A 13,105-nucleotide genomic window follows, 5' to 3' on the forward strand; every position below is an offset into this window, starting at 1 on the left:
TAGGTAGGCTTAAACATCTAACCATGTTTTAGGTATGTCTGAATGTCTAAGCGTGTATTTAGGTATGCCTGAACGTCTTAAGCGTGTTTTAGGTATGTTTGAAAGTTTAAGCGTGTTTTAGGTATGTTTGAATGTGTAAGTGTGTTTTTGGTATGTTTGAATGTGTAAGTGTGTTTTTGGTATGTTTGGATGTCTAAGCGTGTTTTAGGTATGTTGAAGCCCCTCGATGACCCGCTAGTTGTTTTTAACCCTTTCCACTCTGACAGATGAATTGAACCTGACACATAAATCTACTGTCACTTTCTACGATGAAGTGACAGCTGCTCTAACCCCCAGCTTATCCATAATTCCCAGTAGAGCTGCGCACACACCCTAAGCGAACGTCACACGTGTGTGTGTGTGTGGGGGGGGGTCACCATATCGAACAGGGAGGAATCAAATAACATGGATTTGTGCTCCGACTGAGAGAAGCTTTCAGTTGCTGGAAGTATTTTTACACTGAAATCACGATGACTGCGTTAAAATGCGGGAACGCCTCCGTTGGAGAGGCGCGTGAAGACGGAGCGTGTAATTACACGAGTCGCCACTCATTTACAAACCGATGCGAGACTCAAGCAGCCGTGAACAAGAGAGAAGGATGAACAGGGTATAACTAGTATTTAGCTCTCCAAACAGCAGCTACACAGCAATTACCTGTGAGAGATACATGTGTGTGTGTGTGTGTGTGTGTGTGTGTGTGTGTGTGTGTGTGTGTGTGTGTGTGTGTGTGTGTGTGTGTGTGTGTGTGTGTGTGTGTGTGCATCCTCAAACTTCATGGCTGCACCTTCTAAATGTGTTCATCTGCAGTGTTTTATCCTGGTTCACCTCCCTCACGCAGCAAACACACACTCCGACACACACGAGTTCAGGAAGCTGGAAAGAGGGGGGGGGGGAGCATGTGAGACAGAAAAATAATCTGATGTCCCGAGCGGAAGGGTTTCCCAAACATTTCCGGAGTTTGGGAAGTTATTTCCCTACATTTAAATTGTATTCACAATTGGGGGTTTTTTGTTTGGTTTTTTTAAAAAGGTAAAGGATTAAAGAAGGTTTGAGCTTCATAGATTTTCAGACGAGAGAACGGAAGTCGTAAAAATTCTTTGAAAGCATCCCAGTGAAGCAAAGCAGCTGCTGAAGCCGGACTTCTTGGGTGTAGTTTGATCAGATTTAACTGAAAGAGGCCTTAAACATGAACAATCATTCCTGTCGTCTGATTGGGATTTATTTATAGGTGTGATCACTTGATTCCATCAGTAAAAAGAGAAACAAAATGTAGGTGATGTCAGGTCAGGGTTGTGCCACCAGAGCCTGAAATAAAACTAAAAGTCAAAACTAAACCAAAAGAATCCAACAGGTCGATTTGTTGCAAACTGTGATTAATTTTCTATCGCTGATGAAGCATATCTCACACTGTTTTCTTTCCATCTTATAATCACTAACAAGGGACAGAATAATAAAATAAAGTGCAAGATGAAAAGGAGAGCATTTTCCCGTCAAAAGGAATAAAATCAGCTCTTTGTTCCTCGATTCCAGAGTAGAATAGCGTCACCTACAGACCTCCAACACAAACTTCCATCTCCATTCAGTGCAAAGTGTTCAGTGTGCACTAATTAAGGCATGAATGGTGCTGAGGAATTCAATCAAAATTTTGAATGTAGTTTATGTTTGTGAAGGCATACACAGTTAATTAAAATGCAAGAAGTGTCCCTTTTCAGCGCCTTTGTCGCCTGTAAATATTCCGTTAATTAAGATATGAATCAGGATTGGGTGTTCGCTTTGCGCCCCCTTGTGGTCACTGCGGGACACTACACCATGAAGGGGACGATGAGTTTGAGCTGACTCGTTTTAGATATTATAGCTGATTTATGTCCATATGGGAGAGTAAAATAATTTAACATTAATTTTACCACTTGTCTTAAAAATTTAATTCAATATATCCGATAATATTTGAACTGCTAATCCATCCAAGTGCAAAGGTTTGGATTCACCTGTTGATCTATGAAGAAAATACAGAGATGATTGAGAATTATTCTAGTTACAAAGATGACATAAAACTATGCCAAAACGTGTGCAACAGAGAGCTAACAATTTATAACTGGTTTTCTTCTTTGTAAATCAAGTGGGCTTAGTTTTTAGTAATTAAAATGTTAATAGCCAACGTCTTAATATTGCTAAAATAAGATGATGATAAGATTATCTGGGAAAAACTCATTATTTATGAATTCATCAGCGTTTATTCTGCATTAATATGAAAATAGTCCAATATTTCACTTTGAAAAGAAAGTCCGATGTTGAAACGAGTTCCAATTCTAAATCGGAGCAACCTCGACAGCACACTAAGAGAAATGAAAAACTTTTATTACGAACCCATAAACTTTAATGACACAGATAAACTTTTTTTTAATATTAATTTTGTTTGGTTTTATCCAAAAAGTCAAACTTGTTTTTCTATCATCCCCTTTAACTCACTGCGCAGTGAACAACCCTCCACTAATTGGTATGCAGCCATGAGGGCGGTGACGTCACACCAAAACAGGAAGTTTTGGGAGTTGTCAGGCTACAGAACTAGCTTGCGTTACAGACGCAGTGTTCTGTATGTTACGTGTTTGAATGGTGGTGGCTACCTGTCGGTGCTAACGCCGGCTAGCGGTTAGCTTAGCAGCGGCCGTGTTTATCCGGTTTATTTGCGGGTTTTCAACTTTAAACCGAAGTCTTGAGGATTAGCAGACAGGCTAGCAGGTGAGCTAAATGTAGCCCGGTCACGAGCTGAGTTGTCGGTCCGTGACGTCGTTACCTGTCTTCTGGTTACGTCATCCTCCCTTTTAGCTAACCCGACGTTAGCGTAAGATGAAGTCATGGAGGAGCGGAAGCTGAAGAGAAAGAACCCCCGGACCTCCAGCGGCTCGGCGCCTCCGGCTGCGGGCTGCGGCCAGAAGACAGGCGCCTCCTGCGGGGGAGGACAGGGCGGCTCCAGCCACGACCCCGGGACCCAGAAGACCCGGAGCAGGAGGTGCCAGCCGGGACCCTGAAGGAGTCCACCATCCCCCCCCAGGAGGGAAGAGTAGGTATTTAAGATCACATGCAAACATCTGGAGGTGTTTCTGTTTCTTTCTTTCAGGGGGGTGAGGGATAAACCCAGACATCACCTGGGTTTTGGAGCTAAAACCAACCAGAACCAGGGTCCGGCAGCCCCCATCGTCCAGCACTCCTTCCTCACCGACGTGTCGGACGTGCAGGAGATGGAGAACGGCCTCCTGGGGCTCCTCAATGACTTCCACTCAGGGAAACTCCAAGCATTTGGTAAACAAAAAGAACCCGATGGGCTCCAGCGAGGAACCGGGTCGGACCCCCTGCTGATGCCTCTCTCCAACCCCCCCCCCACCTCCTCCTGACAGGGAACGAGTGCTCCATCGGCCAGATGGAGCAGGTGAGGGAGATGCAGGAGAAGCTGGCCCGTCTGCAGTTCGAGCTCTACGGCGAGGTGGACGAGATGCCGGCGGACCGGAAGAAGGCGGCGTCCGACAGCAACATGGACAAACTGCTCCTGAACGTAACCACGCTGTTTTGTTTGTTAGTTCTTTACGAGCTGATTGGTGGAATGGCTTCCATGTTGGGTCACACACACGTTCTCTCTCCACAGCTCGAGGACCTCAGTTCCTCCATGTATCCTTCAGATGTTTCCCCACTTTGCCTCCGGACCAATCAGAACCTCAGATTTCCCCATTTCCTGTTCCTTGACTCTCCTCCTCCAGTCAGAAGCTGAATCTCACCGACTCCCAGGAGATCCCTCGAACCACCAGCGTCTGACCCCCCCCCCCGCCACCTCTGATGAACGGATGGAAGCTTGAGACTGGTGTTCACCAGCGCCCCCTGCTGCACGGGAGGCGCTGGTGAACACTAGTACTGAGTAGAATGTTCTAATTCTAATGAGAACCTTTAGAGGTCAGATTGAATGTCGTATTCTAGTCATAGTACAGACGTTAGATCAACTGTTTGTTTCCTCCGGACCTCATGTCATCCACACGCATACATCCGACATGACAACCGCTCCTTATTGGCGCTTTGGTCCTGATGGAACAATTAAAATATTCACGAACATGCCTTAATTTTTGACTACTTTGCCTTCTGGGTTCTCGACTCGTTGACCTTCAGTTGTGAATCTGATATAATCATCTGATGTTGCAGGAAGTGGTTTGGTCACTTTCCTGTTGGAAAAGAAGCATAATTCCTGTAAAGTGTTTTAAGTGATTTATTTTTTTTGTCTTAATAAATGTATTGTCTCTGAATCTGTTGTCCGTGATTTATAAACCGTCATAAAGGAAATGAGTTTTCATCATCGGATGATAACAGGATGAAACCAGTATTTTTTAAAGCTCCCTAAAATATATTAAATCCTAGTATTTCTTATTTTGCTTCCACAGAAAACACATTTTCTTCTTCTATGGTAGGTCAACTGAACTTTAGATTGGAGTTTAATTTATTTACTAAAATATCTGAGTTTCTTTTACTCATGAAATTATTATAAATAGAACTGTTTTACTGAATGAATTTAGATCCACGCCCCGTGAAGCTGCTTTCTCCTGCTGCACCTGAACGCCTCGCCGCTGTTCAGGAATGTCCATCCGTGTGTTGATGCGTCTCCATGGTAACGGGGACCGGAAAGCGGCTCGACAGCGACCGTTGTCCTCACGAACCGTGACTCCCAGGCTGAAGCAGAAGTCGGTGTTCGCGTGGAGAGGATTATGACGTCAGCGCCGCACTCGGTGAAGCGGTGGCAGCTGAGCGGGACGGACTATGACGTCACGCGGTCCCAGACCCTGTTCAGCACTTGGACCCCCCTGAACCACGAATCCAGCAACCGGCAGGTCAGACCCCCCCCCCCCACTGAATTCGGAACCGACTTTAAATGACAGAAATCCCCCCCACCCCCACCCCAGGTGTCGGGAACGACCAATCAACGACACCGTCTGAGATTTTCACAATAAAACTCCAACGCGACGAAACTTGTTCACCTGTTTTAACTCTTTCCGCTTTTCCAACGAGACGCGGGAGCTGCAGCGGAAGTAAACTTGATTCATTTCCTTTTGATCGATGCATCAAGTTGATTGGCTGAGACCTTTTTTTTGCGCAAGCCCAGGTCACGTGACTGGCGTCCGGTAAAATAGATGTTTGTAGAAGGAAGAGAGGATTGAGGGCAGAAACTGACGTCATTCCAGGCTGGGTTAGAACCAGACACCTGCCTGTGAACCTTCAGGTCACGTTCCTCCCTCAGGTATAAACGTCCCCCCCCCCATCTCTCCCCCAGCTGTTCCAGGAGAGGATGACCCTGGTGCTCCGCTGGTTCGACCTTTGGAATGGAGGTCAGAGGAAACACTTCCTGCGCTTGCTGCTGACGCGCTGCTCTGGGTCGCAGCTCAGGTGAGGCTCCCGTTGGGTTCTGCCCCCACCCCCCCTCCCCCCGCCTCACCTGCTGACCCCGGGGCGTGAGTGAATGTGGGTTTACTTTCCCCTGAAACAGGTACTGCAGGGATTTGCTGACGGAGACACTTCCTGTGACCCGGGTGGACTTCACGGCGGTGCTGCCGCGCTTCCTGTCCCTCTACGTGATGTCCTTCCTGCCCCCCCGCGACCTCTGCGCCGCCGCCCAGGTCAGCTGGCACTGGAGGACCCTTGCCGAGCAGGTGAGGACACAGGAATGCTGGGAGTTGTGAAGGCGTGGCCTGTTTCTGAGGGTGGGTCCCCCCAGGACTGTCTGTGGAGCGGTCGCTGTGTCCGCAGGGGGTGGTTCCTCCCCTACGCCCCCTCCCAGAGGGAGGTGGGGGCGTGGAAGAGCCACTACGTCTCCTGCGTCTCCACGCTGGACTGGCTCACGCCGCGGGAGGCGGCGGAGCGGTACCGATGGGCCCCGAGGCCGGGGGCCGCCACAGGAGCCCAGATGGGGCCCCCAGCCACTTCCTGGTCGTCCAGCGTAGAGATGACCCCGCCTCTTTCCACGCCCGGCGGAGCGCTGGCCTCCTTCACCTACCGGCCCCCCAAGCCCCACGCTGCCGCTCGCGTCCATCAACCCGCCCCCACCCTCCTCCTCCTGCTGTCCAATCGGGTTCCTGCCTACGAGGTAAAGGGCGGGGTCGTCTGGGTGTGACGGGGAGACGCCCGGATGCTGAGTGTACTTCCTGTCGGGTGTTTTCCAGCTGCTGCTGGGCGGAGCCACGGCGGGGGCGACGGTGGTTCTCTACGACCACCGGGGGACGCAGTCGGCGCTGCTCGCCCAGGCGCGGAGGGCTCTCTCTGGGCAGAGGGCCCGGCGGGTGGGGCTCCTGGCTCCAGGAGGGACGGAGGAGATCCAGCTGCTCCACGGTGAGATCCTCAACGGTCCGTCTGAACGCCCAACGCCGCCGGACGCCACTGACGTCTGCTGCTCCACCCTCAGACCGCAGCCTGTCAGAGACCACCCTCCTGACCCCCGATCACAAAGGATTCTGGGAGACGCTGGCTGGATGGGTGGAGCCGGCAGAGGAAGGGGGAGGGATCGACCTCTTCTCCCCTCTGGCTGCGTCAGGTGAGTCGACGGTAGTTGTAGACCACGCCCCCTCCTCGTTGGAGCCTCACCTAAGCCCCGCCTCTTCCTCCTCCCAGCGCCGGGCGTGGCTCTCATCCAGACTCTCTCCACCCTGACCGGTCTGGAGGTTCGGGCGCCGGCGGGTCTCGCCACAGGAAGCTTCCAGAACAGTGAGCCCCCCTCACCCCCCCAGAAGAACCGAACCTGATTGTGTCATGCGCCGGCGTCACGGTTGTTCTCGTCCCGTTAGTCCTGAGTGAGTGGTCGGACGGCGGCGTGGGCGGCGGCCTCCGCAACCGCCCGGCAGCCCCGGCGCTCCGGTTCGTGCGCGAGGACGTCCTGCAGGCCTGGTGCCGACAGGCCCGGTGGATGGAGGGGGCCCTGGAGGAGCTGAGGGCCCTCCTGGAGCCCCACCTGCAGCGGCTCCGCCTCCAGACCAGGGGGCGGGCTCTGGGTGAGCGTGGCGTGAATCTAAATGAACACGTGTATGCTGCCAACTGAGACAGGCCGCTCCGTCTAGGTCACTTCCTGTGGGAGGGGCTCCACCTGGAGGACCTGTGCGTGTCCGCAGACGTGGGCGGGGCTTTGATCGACGGTCTGTCCGCCCTCGCCCAACACGACGAACTCCAAGGCAGGCCACTGGAGTTTCTCGCCAACTTTCTGTCAAGATGGCCCCAGAAGGAGGGCGGAGATGGGCGGAGCCTCCGCCAGACACCTGAGCCGCCGCAGGTGCGAGCTTCATCAGCTCAGGCGGGTGCTGACGGAGGTCATTTCCTGTCGAAGCTCACATCTTTGCATCTCCAGGTGGCGTCGGACTGGAGGGGCGCCGTCGCCCGAGAGCTGCTCCACAGCGAGGGCGTTTACGTGGGGATGCTGACCTCGGTGATGAAGGTGCGACTCCCTCAGGACGTTCACGCCTCAGGAGCCGGGACGCGAGCCGAGTGTGTGTTCTGTGGGCGTGTTGCAGGTGTACCAGGAGCCTCTGACGGCGGCGCTGACCTCCAGCAGGGCCATCCTGGGCGTGGCCGACCTCCACCTCATCTTCACCCCTGTCACACGGATCCTGGAGCTCAACAAGTGAACACACTCGTCTTATCACACCGTCCTGTGTGAGGCCGACATGTGTGTCTGGATACGTGTGTGTGTGTGTGTGTGTGTGTTGTAGGGAGTTTCAGGCGGATTTACGCACCAGGCTGCTGCAGTGGGGTGGACAGCAGTGTGTCGGAGACGTGGTCCTGAAGCTGTGCTCTAATCTCAGAGTTTACAGCAGCTACCTGGACAACTACACCACTGCCCTGCACGCTGTCGACAAGGTCGCAAAGGGAATCATTTCATTTTATTTTATTTTATTTTTATTTTTATTTGTATTTGTATTTTTATTTATTTTATTTATTTATTTATTTATTTATTTATTTATTTATTTATTTATTTATTCATTTATTTATTCATTTATTTGTATATTTATTTATTTAATTTTATTTTAAATTTATTTAATTTAATTCATAATTTGAATTTAATTTATTAAATCAAAATGGTAACATCTATGATTTTGTTTTTAATATCGTTAATTTCATGTAAGTGATTAATTTAATCTGATTTAGTTTTGTTCAATTTCTATTTCCATATCCATACTGGGTTTTTTTTTACATGTCTGATCCATAAAATAATTTTCTTTTTTAAATTTTTTATTTATATTTGTCCTGAACAAACATTTACAGTATGTCTAAAAGTTAATAATTTTTCTGTTAGTTTATTTATTGATTTATTGATTAATGATAACTACTCTGATTACAGATCTTTTTTTATCTGTAATAATTTTGATCAATAACTTGTCTGTTTGCTTGAAGGACTTTAGTTCTGATCATAATCCCAGAGGGGAACGTCTAAAAGCCCAGATGGAATCCTGCCTCATTAAATTTAATTCAAAGTGCTCCATTGAGGCTCCTCCTACTTTTAATTAATGCTCTCCTCCCAGCCAATCAGGAGCCGGTCTGTCCGCTGATACACCTCCACCTGTGTTTCAGTGCCGGGAGGCGAAGCCAGCGTTCCGGGCTTTCCTGAAGAGGGCTGACAGAACACTGGCAACCCACATGCTGAGGTGACCACACACACACACACACACACACACACACACACACACACACACACACACACACACACACACACACACACACACACACACACACACACACACACACACACACACACACACACACACACACACACACACACACACACACACACACACACACACACATCTCTGTACGTGTGTGTGCAGCCTGCAGGAGCTGCTGCTGTGTCCGGTGTGGAGGATCCAGGAGTACGTCACTCTGCTCCAGGCGCTGTCTCTGCACACGCCCCCCGCTCACCCTGACCACGCCCACCTCGCCTCCGCCCTCGACACCCTGCTGCGATTCAAAGACTTTGTGCAGAAGGTGCAGCCCCGCCCCCATAGTGATAATTTCAAATTTGGCCGCCGTCACTTCAGTTGTCTTCTGTTTCAGCTGAAGCGTAACTCGGAGCGAGAGCGTCTGATGGAGGAGACGCAGCAAGCGATCCAAGGCTGTCCGGTGAGACCACGCCCCCAAACATGCTCACCTGAGCCTGGTGTGTCCATGACATCATGCTGCATGTTCATTACATCACACCCTGTGTTCATGACATCACATGTGTTCCCGCAGAACCTCAGAGAGGGGAACCGGCGGCTCGTCACCACTCAGGAGGCGGCGCTGCTCAGGAGCCCAGATGAGGAGATCCCAGACTCACTCAGGTACCCCAAGTCCAGGTTCACACAGAGAAACAGTCCAGGTTCACGCAGTGAAACAGTCCAGGTTCACGCAGTGAAACAGTCCAGGTTGATGTTAGACTCACCTTTGTTCGGATGTGTAAAACATTTTTGTATAGCGATGAAACTACCTGAAGCCTGTTTTCAGGATCTATGAACACGTGTCGGACGTCGGCCTCTTCCTGTTTAACGATGCTTTGGTGCTGACGCGGCGAAACGTGCATCACACACCTTTCACGCTGGCTCACCGGAGCACACACACCTTCCTGGCCTCCGTGGCGCTCACCAGCCTGGTTGTCAGGGAGATCACACACTCACGTTGTAAGTTCTCAACACATGAAAACCACACCGCTGTTCCACGTCGTCCTGCCTCCCGGAGCGTGACACGACTGCTACTTCCTGTCCTTTAGATGTGAGCCACGCCTTCGTCCTAGTGGGTCCTCGCCGCTCTTGGGTTTGCTCCATGGACACCGAAGAAGAGAAAGACCATTTCCTGTCTGTGCTGCGTTCAGCTATCGATTTTGCTTTGACCGGAGGTCAGTGAAGGCACCACGACACACCAGCAGGAGGACAGGAGGTCGGGACGACACTGTTGACTCTTTTTATGTGTAATAAAATACAATTTTTCCATTTCCGAATTTGACTGCGTGAGTCTTTTTTGCCCCAATATGTCAATATAATAAGTAATACGGAAATAATAACTATCTCTTCAGCTGAAGTTGTGCTGAAGATAAACATACCAGGCATGGGTATGTTAAATCCTTTTTAATGTGGAATATAGAGACAAACATCAAAGATACAAAAAAAAAAAAAAACCCAGCCAAAATAGGTCAGGGGTCTAAAAGTTTAAGTGAAAAACTGCTGCAGTGGTTCAATCAACTTTTGCTGATTTGTTAGCTGTGTACTGAATGCTACATGTGGAAATCCATTAAAATCCAGTTTACTAGTTACAAAATTCGGGAATTTTTTTAAAGATATTTTTAATACAAACATTAAACTACATTTAAATAATTTTTTAAAATCATACAGGGAACATTTCTCACATTTCAAGTAGAAAAGAGTCTTTATTGATAACCAAAAAATAGCACAAATGTCACATTTTAAAGGTGATCTCTATGAAGGAGCGTTATAACAGGTGACTTTAACATTTATATACATCATTTTAAAAAAAATAGCTTTCATGTCTAGAAGTCGGAGAAACGCCCGTTTACTCGTGTCCTGGTGAAACAACAGGTTCGCATGTTCACAGCGACGAATTACAACAATCACACAGGAAGTGAACATCAGTGCTAGTTTTAAAACGCTTCATGTGTTTATTTACACCTATTGCATCATCTAAACAACAACATTCACACAAACAACATGTGCAGTCTGCAGAGCACCAAAGAGATAACTGAAGCTACCTCCAAATTTATTTTTATTGTGTTTTATTTTTAGTGTCTCCAAACGTCTCTGTGGGGTTAAAACCACCCTCCTGACTCATCACAGTCTGCGGTTGACTAGGTTTGGGTTGTTGTTGTTGTTGTTGTTTGCTGCGGGCATGCATGTGGGCTGCTCTTTCCCCGGCGCCGGGTGAATCTTGTTCTGCAGTCCCACGTTTGTGCTGTTTGTCCCTCTCAGGCAGCCGTAGCCCTTCGGTTTGGGGATTCTGGTGGGTCCCGGTCGTCGGAATGCTTCTACAGGTATCTAGAGGGAAAAAAACAACAAATAAACAAACAAATAATGAAGCCTGTCTTAAAGACCAGTTGTATGTATGAGCTTTGATCTGATGCAGTACCGGAAACGACCACTAGGTGAGGTCAGAGCCTCTTTTATGAGTAGGGCATGATGTCACATTTCAGTCATTTGACCCAAAGTTCTGTTTTAGAACTGATTTCTGTTGTCATGGAGATAAAACTTCATGTTCTGACATGTTCAGCATCACCTCAGGAACAACACGAGTATTTTAGCTTCTTTAGTACTTAATTCAGCAAACCATTAAAATATAAACGACGACAACTCATTTTCTTCAGTTACATGAAGCTAACATTGGTAAACGAATAAACCAGTATTTAGACTGATATTGATGCCCATTATTAACATGTTATTATTATTATTATTAACATGTTATTATTAACATTTAATTATTATTAACATGTTATTATTATTAACATGTTATTAACATGTTATTCCTGCATGGCCTCCAGGTAGAGAATTGTGTAGATTGGAATTAACTGCTGGGAATTTTCTACTGGACTGGCCCTCATCCTGTTTACTGTAGGTCTGATAAGACATTTCCACAGCTCCTCATTCATTCCCAGCATGCCTTTGGAACTCATGAACAATGATCTGTATAAACAGCCCATACATGACCTGATGTGAACAATTACCCACAGTGCTTTGTGCGTGTAACGGCACTCAGATGTCACCTAATGATGCTTCTTGGATGTCCGCAGACCATGCTCCTCAGTGGTGCGAGTCAGCAGGCGGGCATTTCCTTCTAGACTAAATGTGGTCGGCACGTTTTCAACGTCTTGGTTCATCCTCATCCAAACTGAATATTCCTGCAGCATTCCTGATATCTGTGTCTCCCGACTTTGTATACAAGTCATTTCTGCACCGCAATTTCCCTCCCTGGGTGATGGGGCTGGTATTAATGTCAGAATAAATGGCGCTGACACTTCAAACGGTCCAGAAAACCTGAATGGCTCTGCGTCACGGACCCGAGGTGGAAAGAGGCCCTAATGTGCAGCTTTGTTCTCTCGTATATCAGCAGTGCAGCAGGAGTCCAGCTAAGTACTTCCTCTACCCGGCTCTCCACAATGAAGTCTGTCTCCACAGCAACCAAACACAGCGTTTGTTTTGGTGTGTGAGCCGGGCAGCTTTCCACAGCAGTGTGAAGCCTTTTGTTGGGCGACGGCTCTTTATCTTCCTGCTCCTGCTTTTATTTTGTCTGCCGGTCAAGGTGAGAGAATTCCTCGCCGACTGTTCCCGAGGAAATCCGGCCGATGGCGGTCCAGTCGATGCGTGACGGTTCCAGGCCGGTTTAGTCCTTCTCCTGATGATCCGCTGCGTTCTTGTGAGTCTGCCGCGCTTTGCCATAACAGGAGAGCATCACTTCAGGCTTTTCGATGAAATCCTGTTTGGCTCCCTCTGTGCTCGTTTGATCAGCCTGGCAGCGGCCCGGGCCTGCGGATGCGTCTTGAGTGGGATGGGTAAAGTGAGTCAGGGGGTAATTGAGGTCGCAGACAACAATCCCAGCTGCCGGCTCTTCTCTCCGGTGACGCCTGAATGAATAGCATGTTGTTTGGCGTCTCATCGCGCCCCGACTGCCTGGATCCGGTTCCTCCAGCTGCGCTCCTTCACACCCGTTCAATTTAACGCTCAATTTAATCACCTCCTCGTCAAACACACACTGCTGTGTGTGTGTGTTGGACTTGGGCTGGAATTTGCTACGTTGTCTGAATGACGCACCGAGGCGGTTGTGTCTCCACCAGCATCTGTTTGTTCGTTAGCAGGATTGCCATTGTTTTAAATTCTAAAGTCGATCCAGAAAAGAGATGATTTTTTTGTTTCACTTACTTTACTACGACATTTCCTGTCCCAATCAAGCTCCTCTGATGTTCAGAAAAGCGTCAATATTCAGTTTACACAACTGTAACCGATGCTCAAACCGACCCGTGATGTAACGTTACTGCAGCGGGTCAGATCTCCCCACATCCTCTCCCACATCCCTTCCACTCCTG

General features: G+C 48.8%; 2 protein-coding genes across 4 annotated transcripts; both read left to right on the forward strand.

The window, feature by feature from the left end:
- The first annotated feature begins 2,547 nt into the window (after positions 1-2,547).
- ccdc28a (coiled-coil domain containing 28A) lies at positions 2,548-4,322 on the forward strand. 2 transcript variants are annotated; one of them, XM_068309406.1, is made up of 6 exons: positions 2,548-3,046; positions 3,155-3,336; positions 3,432-3,586; positions 3,677-3,699; positions 3,789-3,886; positions 3,924-4,322. In XM_068309406.1, the coding sequence occupies exons 1-5, from the start codon at positions 2,892-2,894 to the stop codon at positions 3,841-3,843; spliced, it is 570 nt and encodes a 189-aa protein (XP_068165507.1). In that variant the 5' UTR covers positions 2,548-2,891; the 3' UTR covers positions 3,844-3,886; positions 3,924-4,322. The 2 variants fall into 2 exon arrangements, with proteins under 2 accessions (XP_068165507.1, XP_068165508.1); XM_068309407.1 differs by having other exon boundaries at positions 2,548-2,775; positions 2,863-3,046; positions 3,789-4,322.
- Positions 4,323-4,712: 390 nt separating this feature from the next.
- On the forward strand, positions 4,713-9,969 carry LOC137591508 (epithelial cell-transforming sequence 2 oncogene-like). Of its 2 annotated transcripts, XM_068309560.1 has the most exons (18): positions 4,713-4,901; positions 5,342-5,454; positions 5,555-5,717; positions 5,783-6,151; positions 6,228-6,393; positions 6,467-6,595; positions 6,673-6,765; positions 6,846-7,049; positions 7,116-7,324; positions 7,400-7,486; positions 7,563-7,672; positions 7,761-7,908; positions 8,620-8,693; positions 8,874-9,030; positions 9,100-9,165; positions 9,277-9,365; positions 9,529-9,701; positions 9,791-9,969. In XM_068309560.1, exons 1-18 carry the CDS (start codon positions 4,779-4,781, stop codon positions 9,922-9,924), a joined length of 2,607 nt encoding a protein of 868 aa, XP_068165661.1. In that variant the 5' UTR covers positions 4,713-4,778; the 3' UTR covers positions 9,925-9,969. The 2 variants fall into 2 exon arrangements, with proteins under 2 accessions (XP_068165661.1, XP_068165660.1); XM_068309559.1 differs by having other exon boundaries at positions 7,116-7,486.
- The last annotated feature ends 3,136 nt before the right edge of the window (positions 9,970-13,105 follow it).

This window comes from Antennarius striatus, chromosome 24 (assembly GCF_040054535.1).
Source record: "Antennarius striatus isolate MH-2024 chromosome 24, ASM4005453v1, whole genome shotgun sequence".
Lineage (NCBI taxonomy): Eukaryota > Metazoa > Chordata > Actinopteri > Lophiiformes > Antennariidae > Antennarius > Antennarius striatus.